The following is a 9,035-nucleotide window of genomic DNA, read 5'->3' as shown; positions in this document are numbered from 1 at the left end:
GTTCCTGTGGAGGCCGTTGAGGTTCATGAGAAGGTTCTCAAGGGGTCCAGAGGTTCCACTGGTCCTTAATGGGTTCCACTGTCTATGAGGATCCACCAGTTTTACATGAGGTTTCTAAGTTCTCTGGTTCTAGGAGAACCGTTCCCCGGGTTCTTTGGGTCATTTTGTTCCACAGGACTTCACAGGGTTCTTCACGTTGGTTCTTCTAAGTTCTTCAGAACATTTAGTGGTGGTTATTAAGGGGTCTTTAAGGGCTTTACTGGTTCTTAACGCAGCTCCTAAGATACTTGGTGGGTCGAGGTCAAGGTTCATGTGGAACCAAACCTGAAGGCGGTTCTCTGAACAGAGCCGGTGACCTTTGACCCCTGCTCTGTGAGGAGGAGCCGTTGCCTGGATGTGAGGCGGGTGTTGATCCTGGATGTTTGAACACACGTTCACTGGGAGGATTCTCACTGTTGTTGGGATTATTATGGGCTTTACGGCTCAGAGGGCTCAGCAGCAGAGGAGGAGGACAGAGGGCGCCTCCTAGTGGCAGGAGCTGGACCTGCACACAACCAGCCTCACTGCAGGAGGATCGATTTCATCTGTGATCAACTTGATCTTCTGCTCTTTATCTGATTCACATTCTTTATGTACGTTCAAGACTCGTTAAATCACGTTGTTATTAAACTTTGCAATGACGTCACTTTGAGCTGAAACATGACGTCATTTCAACAATTTGTGACATGTTTATGTTTGTAAAAAGTGAAACATCACAGAGTCAAATTAAAAACAACACAAAGTATTTTTTGTCTCGTGTTAAAATAAAATAACACAATAAAATTGAATGATCATTGTTTTTAGTTGTTATTGAAACTCACTTCAGGGTTTTACTCTCATGGCGCATATCATTACTATTATCATTATTATCATAATAATGTTATAATAATAATAAAGATGATAATAGTATTTCTGTTGAACTTGCCTCTGTGTTTGAGTGTATACAATCTAATTTAGAATGAAATCATTATTTATTTTAAACAACTGGTTTTCTTACTTTTAGTGATCAATAATTCTGATGTTTATTCTAATTACAGATATTGATTAAACAAGGCACATATTAAAAACACATATGCTGTTTATTTGTTTATCTCTTGGTTCACCGTAGAGCAGTTTGTAACATTGTTGAGGAAAGTGATTTATAAAGTTTATTATTATTTATTTTGTCCTTTTACTTTGGTCCCATTTAATTTTCCGTATTTTACAAGTCAGTCCAAAGCATAAAGCTGAATAAATAAATGTTTGTATTAATTTGATCAGAGGAAATTTAACATTTAAACTCTGTTTTAAATTAGATTAAAATGTTTTTCACATTTAATTATGGTGTCAAATCTCTAAGGGTTTAAAATAAAGGAATCATGTTTTTTTATATTTAATTAAGATTCGTTTTCTTCATTTATTGGATCTATTGTCGTATTTAGAGTCAACCACTTTTTAATATGTTTGAGATTTCAATTAAATGTTTGAAGGATCTTTAAATTCATTATATTAATTTATCTGGTGGAGTTTAAAGTGAGTCCTGCTCAGTTGAAGGTTTGAGTTGTGAAGCTTTAAACTTGTTTAAACTTTGTTAATCTGCTGTGAGAACATGAGGTGATGGATGAAGGAGTAATCCTTTGATCCTACAGCCGCAGGTTAATGGTTCAATCAAAGTCAAGCGCTGGGAATCAACTGGTCAACCACATTACTGCGCCAGCAGCGACACCATGAGGCCAGAGGAGGAACTACACATCCTGTCTGCAGTTCTCACAGGTCTGAGGAAGCGTCACTGACGAAGAGGAAACAAATCTTCATCACAAATCTCTTTAAAACCTGCATATATATATATATAAAGACCACCAGTGGCTGTCTATAAATGATTTTTTGCCGTGAAGCCTGAAGTGGTTTCTATAACCTCTGACCTCTGACCTCTGACCTCTGAACCACTACATTCAAATAGAAACTCTGAATCAATAAGTTAAACATTCCAGCGTTTGTACGTTTTCACTTCTCGTGCAGTGAAAGAAACAAACTGACGAAGAGGAACAAGTTCATTTTAACCTTTGGTTCATTTATTCAACATTATTTATCACATCTGATAAGATTGTAAACATAATTCTCAAAGTAATCAACGAAGTAGAAGTAAATATAAATAACTTTGTCCTGTAGAAACAGACCCAGACTAATGAAGTTAGATATTTAAGATGTTTATGAATCAGAAAGTGGAGCCGGTTTGTGTGAATGAGTCTCAAACACTTCAATTGACTTTCATTTCTGTCAAAGTCTTAATCCGACTCATTATCTTAATGATTCACTTATTGATGGATGAATGGAGAGAAGATGAGTCTGAAGATGTTTGGATTTATTGCTCATTAATAAGTAAATGGAATTCATAAAAAAAAACACTGAATCATCAAAGTTCATCTTCTAAAAAATCACTTCTTAAAAATCCTTTTCTGCTCCGACATGTTGAGAATCAGTTTGGTTTTCTGTGAATGATTTAATCTACGAGCAGAAGAATCATCATCTCACTGGTTTATTAACGTCTGACCTCGTTTCTCCCTCAAATTAATTCTTCAGGATTAAAGTAGAATCACATTCTTCACTCAGGTTCCTTCAGGATGTTTGAGACGTTCAGATTTGATTTTGGTGAAACATCTAGAAGAGTTTTCAGTAATACAGTTAAAATTAGACTTGTTTTTTAAATGGATTTTATATTAGATAATATATGAATATTATTATAGTGTATTAATATTCACATATTGGGTTCGTTATCACTCTTCAGGGTTTTGAAAGCACTTTGTGAGGCTGTTGAATAAAAGCACTTTGCGACAGTAAAAACTATTTCTTGGTGAAGAGCTTCCTGAAGACGCTCCTCCTCGACTTGTCTTTGGTCAAGTTGTCCTCCATCACCTGGGGGGACAAAGAGGAGGAGTCCTGGTGGTCGGGGGGAGCAGGAGGAGGTGCTGAAGGAGGCTGGTTGTTACGACTCTGTAAACCTACAGAGAAACAGGTCGTCAGTGCAAACTGCCACAGAGAAGAAGTGAAGATGAGGGTGAGGTCTGTCTCTCACCTGTGGCGCTGACCTCCCCCCCCGTGGGGTAGCGGTGCTTGTCGTAGTAGGTGTGGGGGGGTTTGGGAGGAGCGGGGCCCTCTGTGGACGACTGTCTCTCCAGGCGGTCCCCGCTCCGGTCCACTGGGCTGGACGAGTCCTCCGGGGTCTCGCTCAACTTCTCCAGACTCAGGTTGACGGACGACGCCCTCCTGCTCAAAGAAGACAGAAGATCTGAGTCTTCACAGGGAACTCCTCGGATGCTTCTAGAAGATCCTTCAGCTCCAAATACATCAACCAGCACCAGGACACTAACCAGCACCAGGACACCAACCAGCACCAGGTCACTAACCAGCACCAGGACACTAACCAGCACCAGGACACTAACCAGCACCAGGACACTAACCAGCACCAGGACACCAACCAGCACCAGGACACTAACCAGCACCAGGTCACTAACCAGCACCAGGTCACTAACCAGCACCAGGACACCAACCAGCACCAGGACACTAACCAGCACCAGGACACTAACCAGCACCAGGTCACTAACCAGCACCAGGACACTAACCAGCACCAGGACACTAACCAGCACCAGGACACTAACCAGCACCAGGACACTAACCAGCACCAGGACACTAACCAGCACCAGACACTAACCAGCACCAGGTCACTAACCAGCACCAGGTCACTAACCAGCACCAGGACACTAACCAGCACCAGGACACTAACCAGCACCAGGACACTAACCAGCACCAGGACACTAACCAGCACCAGACACTAACCAGCACCAGACACTAACCAGCACCAGGACACTAACCAGCACCAGACACTAACCAGCACCAGACACTAACCAGCACCAGGACACTAACCAGCACCAGGTCACTAACCAGCACCAGTGATATCATAACTGACACAGTAACGACTGTCCTGTCTCTAGTGTCCAGGACCATACATCTACTACATCAACTATAATATATCTACTGCATAAACTATAATACATCTACTACATCAACTTTAATACATCTACTACATAAACTATAATATATCTACTACATAAACTATAATATATTTACTATATGGTAAAATATATCCAAGATACTATATCTAGTATAATGTGTACAGTACAATATATATAGTATCATATATGTATTGTCTCTAAATCAGTGTGGGACAAGTGTAAATATTTAAAGAAACAAAAGTGACAGATTTCAGATAAAAACTTTAAAATCTACTGATTCTTATAACATAACTTTACGACACTGCAAACAGGAAAGTCTAATTCTCCAGCTCGTCAAGTGTTATAAATGTTATGAATTAGATTCAAATGAGCCACTGACAGCAGTTCAATGAGCTACTGATAAAGAAAGTGTGGAGGGGGGGGGGGGGGGTTGTAATGTGATGGTTCAAATCTATTTGATGTGATTCTGTAGAATCGAACCTGACACCTCAGCTGCTGAGAAGCTAATGTTAGCAGCTAAACAGTTAACGTGAGCTAGCAAGTCATCAGAGGTCACGTGTCTTTGACCTCTGACCTTATAGACCAAGCTGTCTGAGCAGTCTGATGAAACCATGACTGAACTGTGGGTTGTGCCAACACCAGTTGTGTTGGTATTGTGTTTGAATTGTATTGAGCTTTATTTACACGTGTCCAGGACGTAGCTCAAAGACAAATGAGTTTCACATCTGATGCTAACAGCAGCTGAAGCCGAGTCTCCATTTCTATTTCTGCACCTGTTGAATAAACATATCAGCTGCAGAAGTCGTTCCATCGCCCCCCCTGCGGTGAAGTACATTTCCCCCCCGTGCTCGAGCGTGAGGTGTGACCGCTGAGTGGCCCCAGCTCCAGCTCCACTTCCACCCCCGTGCGCCGGCTGAATGTGATTCAGCTGGTCAGAGCTTCTCCTCCCAGTGGATCCTGCTGGTGGGAGGCTCGTGTCTCTGCCTGAGAGGAGCCCAGTGGCCCCACAGTGCACAGCGGGAATCAGGAGATGTGAAAGTCTCATTACCTGACGCTGTTTGAAGGAAACCAGCCTCCGACTGCATCGCACACTTCTGACTGACAGACGTCCTGCTGCACCCCCGACCAATCAACAGACAGCCTGCTGGACCCCGACCAATCAACAGACAGCCTGCTGGACCCCCGACCAATCAACTGACAGCCTGCTGGACCCCGACCAATCAACTGACAGCCTGTTGCAGCCCCGACCAATCAACAGACAGCCTGCTGGACCCCGACCAATCAACAGACGTCCTGCTGGACCCCGACCAATCAACAGACAGCCTGTTGCAGCCCCGACCAATCAACAGACGTCCTGCTGGACCCCCGACCAATCAACTGACGTCCTGCTGGCCCCCGACCAATCAACAGACAGCCTGCTGGACCCCCGACCAATCAACTGACGTCCTGCTGGCCCCCGACCAATCAACAGACAGCCTGCTGGACCCCCGACCAATCAACTGACGTCCTGCTGCACCCCGACCAATCAACAGACAGCCTGCTGGACCCCCGACCAATCAACTGACGTCCTGCTGGCCCCCGACCAATCAACTGACGTCCTGCTGGCCCCCGACCAATCAACAGACAGCCTGCTGGACCCCCGACCAATCAACTGACGTCCTGCTGGCCCCCGACCAATCAACAGACAGCCTGCTGGACCCCCGACCAATCAACAGACGTCCTGCTGGACCCCCGACCAATCAACTGACAGCCTGCTGGACCCCGACCAATCAACAGACAGCCTGCTGGACCCCCGACCAATCAACAGACGTCCTGCTGGCCCCCGACCAATCAACAGACAGCCTGCTGGACCCCCGACCAATCAACAGACGTCCTGCTGGACCCCCGACCAATCAACTGACAGCCTGCTGGACCCCGACCAATCAACAGACAGCCTGCTGGACCCCCGACCAATCAACAGACGTCCTGCTGGACCCCCGACCAATCAACTGACGTCCTGCTGGACCCCCGACCAATCAACTGACGTCCTGCTGGACCCCCGACCAATCAACTGACGTCCTGCTGGACCCCCGACCAATCAACTGACGTCCTGCTGGCCCCCGACCAATCAACTGACGTCCTGCTGGCCCCCGACCAATCAACAGACGTCCTGCTGGACCCCCGACCAATCAACTGACGTCCTGCTGGACCCCCGACCAATCAACTGACGTCCTGCTGGACCCCCGACCAATCAACTGACGTCCTGCTGGACCCCCGACCAATCAACTGACGTCCTGCTGGCCCCCGACCAATCAACTGACGTCCTGCTGGCCCCCGACCAATCAACAGACGTCCTGCTGGACCCCCGACCAATCAACTGCCTCAAATAATCACTTCTTTGGTTTTATTCAGTTTTTATGGACTCTGCCACCAGAGCTCAGTCCTTGTCTGTGATTGGTTGTTATCAGGACGTAGTGAAGGTCAGAGAGGAACTCAACCTTTGATCTGGATAACTTGAAAATGATTGAAATAATTATGGGGCTGATGGATTTAAATAAAACTCCAGATTTAAGTGTTGGATTTAAAAGTGGTTTCATGAGGAGACTGTTGGTTCTCTCCTGAGTGAGTTCAGAGAACTGGTTCTGAAGTGGTGTGTTTCTCATGAACTGGTTTCTGGTCCAGTGGTGATGCTGGTCTCAGCTTTTCTCTGTGAAACTGTAAAAGTGACCTTGAGTGTGTGTGTGTGTGTGTGTGTGTGTGTGTGTGTGTGTGTGTGTGTGTGTGTGTGTGTTCACCCTGAGTCGTCGGAGTCGCTGTTGGAACACTCAGGACGGTTCTGGAGCTTCCTCACCCACAGCAGCTGAAGCTCTCGGCTGGACGCTGCAAACAGGTACTGAGTCCCATCCTCCAGTCTGACACACAAACACACAAACACACAAACACACACAACACTCATTAGAAATCTAACATGTAGTAGAAAGGTCTGAAGAGCAGGTGAGAGTTTTCTAACATCACAGCTTCACAGTCGTTCCCAGCAGAGCAGCAAGGTGTGATGGAATCCAGAGGGATGATAATTACTTGACTTCTGCAGCAGCTCCCTCAGCTTATGACTCAAACCTGCTCATGATGTGATTTGTGTAATTAAAATGAACGAGGACCAGTGAGGAACTGGTTGATACCAGTGAGGAACTGGTTGATACCAGTGAGGAACTGGTTGATACCAGCGAGGAACTGGTTGATACCAGCGAGGCCTCAGAATCCCCTCGTTACAGAAGCAGAGTCGGAATGAGGTCGACGAGAGAACCAGTGAGAGAAGAACACTGGGATCAAATACACAATAGAAAATAAAACATAACATAAATCATCACAGACAAATATCATTTGTAGGGAAATGTACTTGAGTAAAGTTCAGTGGTTCAGATGATGTAACTATTTGTGTGTTACGTATAACGAGATATTCACATTTTTGATAAAGAAACATACCTGATTTTTTATTTTTAAATTTATAACAGTTCAATACTTTTATCTTTTATTATGTTTTTTTTTCACATAACCTTTATCTGAGGTTAACACACAGTGTTTAAATGTGTGAGTGTAAACATCATGAAGCTTCTATCAGACTCCACTGGAACACGTGTGTGTATAAACCTTTACGACCTGAGACGTGTGCGTCATCGAGACACGTGACAAAACACATCCTGATTCACTGGAGATGAAAACAATGATCAAAATACCAACGAAGAAGATTCAGACCAGGACTCGGTCTGTGACTCTGAGGTTTCTCCTCTGGACTTCGTCTTCATCCAGTTCAGAACCAACAGACACAACCAGTCGACCCACAGGACCACACACATGTGTGTGAGGCTGGTGTGTGTGAGGCTGGTGTGTGTGAGGCTGATGTGTGTGAGGCTGGTGTGTGTGAGGCTGATGTGTGTGAGGCCGATGTGTGTGAGGCTGGTGTGTGTGAGGCTGGTGTGTGTGAGGCTGGTGTGTGTGAGGCTGGTGTGTGTGAGGCTGATGTGTGTGAGGCTGGTGTGTGTGAGGCTGATGTGTGTGAGGCTGATGTGTGTGAGGCTGGTGTGTGTGAGGCCGGTGTGTGTGAGGCCGATGTGTGTGAGGCCGATGTGTGTGAGGCCGGTGTGTGTGAGGCTGGTGTGTGTGAGGCTGGTGTGTGTGAGGCTGGTGTGTGTGAGCTGCTCACTCACATCACTTTGAAGGTGTTCTCCTTCCTCCGGTAGAACGGGTTCTCCTTGCAAACGGCTCCCACCATGTTGATAGGAGGCCACCTAGAGGTCCTCTGGGGTAACACAACATCAAGGACTGTTACAGTGAGTCGTCTCTCTGCCGAGTGTTGGTTTCTGAATTCAAAGTGAATTGTGTTGTGGATGTTTTCCAGCCTGAGCTCCGTGTTGAAGTCGTACCTGTGCAGCAGCTGCTCCATCTTTAAACAGAGAGAGCGTTTCTCCCTCCAGAGCAGCACACACCTCCTCCCAGTGCTCCACCCCCTGCAGCACACACATCACTCATCTGGATTCAAACCCCTCAAATATAGATCCCTTTTTAATAAGCTGTAAATGTGTGATTAAGAGACTTTAACATACAAGCTTCTGAAATGTGTTCAAACTGGAAGAAGCCTAAACAGTTTGTGTTTTTAACGTCTTTCATTCATTTCATTCTTCATATCTCGATCAACAACCATTAATAAAGACGAGCAGTGAGCAATGCACAATCTTTTATGTGAACAATCTATCTATCTATCTATCTTTAACCTGTGGAGTTGAACTACCAACCTTTTGAATAGCAGCTAAGCTTCAGTCACCCCCTGTCTGTTCGTACAGTCTCACTTAAAATATTCTATTTCCTGTCTGATGAGTTCCTCACCTTGTTTCCTGCTTGTTTCAGCTTGATCTCCAGCAGCCCCTCCATTCTGATTGGCTGCTCCGCCGTCACCTGACATACAACAGACGGTCACACTTCATTATTTCATCAAGTCGTCACAAAGACAACCACAACATAAAGAGGTCATCG

General features: G+C 45.4%; 1 protein-coding gene across 1 annotated transcript in view; it reads right to left on the bottom strand.

Annotated features, from left to right (window-relative positions):
• Nucleotides 1–2,121: 2,121 nt before the first annotated feature.
• Nucleotides 2,122–9,035, bottom strand: part of sptbn5 (spectrin, beta, non-erythrocytic 5) — a 41,098-nt gene continuing 34,184 nt past the window's right edge. Inside the window, exons 73-78 of the mRNA XM_053434726.1 lie at nt 8,889–8,957; nt 8,429–8,512; nt 8,213–8,304; nt 6,803–6,919; nt 3,092–3,282; nt 2,122–3,017 (exon numbers count right to left, since the gene is read on the bottom strand). Coding sequence (XP_053290701.1) covers nt 2,860–3,017; nt 3,092–3,282; nt 6,803–6,919; nt 8,213–8,304; nt 8,429–8,512; nt 8,889–8,957 — 711 coding nt within the window. The 3' untranslated portion in view covers nt 2,122–2,859. The remainder of the gene's footprint in view (nt 3,018–3,091; nt 3,283–6,802; nt 6,920–8,212; nt 8,305–8,428; nt 8,513–8,888; nt 8,958–9,035) is intronic.

This window comes from Pleuronectes platessa, chromosome 11 (genome assembly GCF_947347685.1).
Source record: "Pleuronectes platessa chromosome 11, fPlePla1.1, whole genome shotgun sequence".
NCBI classification, from domain to species: domain Eukaryota; kingdom Metazoa; phylum Chordata; class Actinopteri; order Pleuronectiformes; family Pleuronectidae; genus Pleuronectes; species Pleuronectes platessa.
This window is presented reverse-complemented; position numbering and strand designations above follow the sequence as displayed.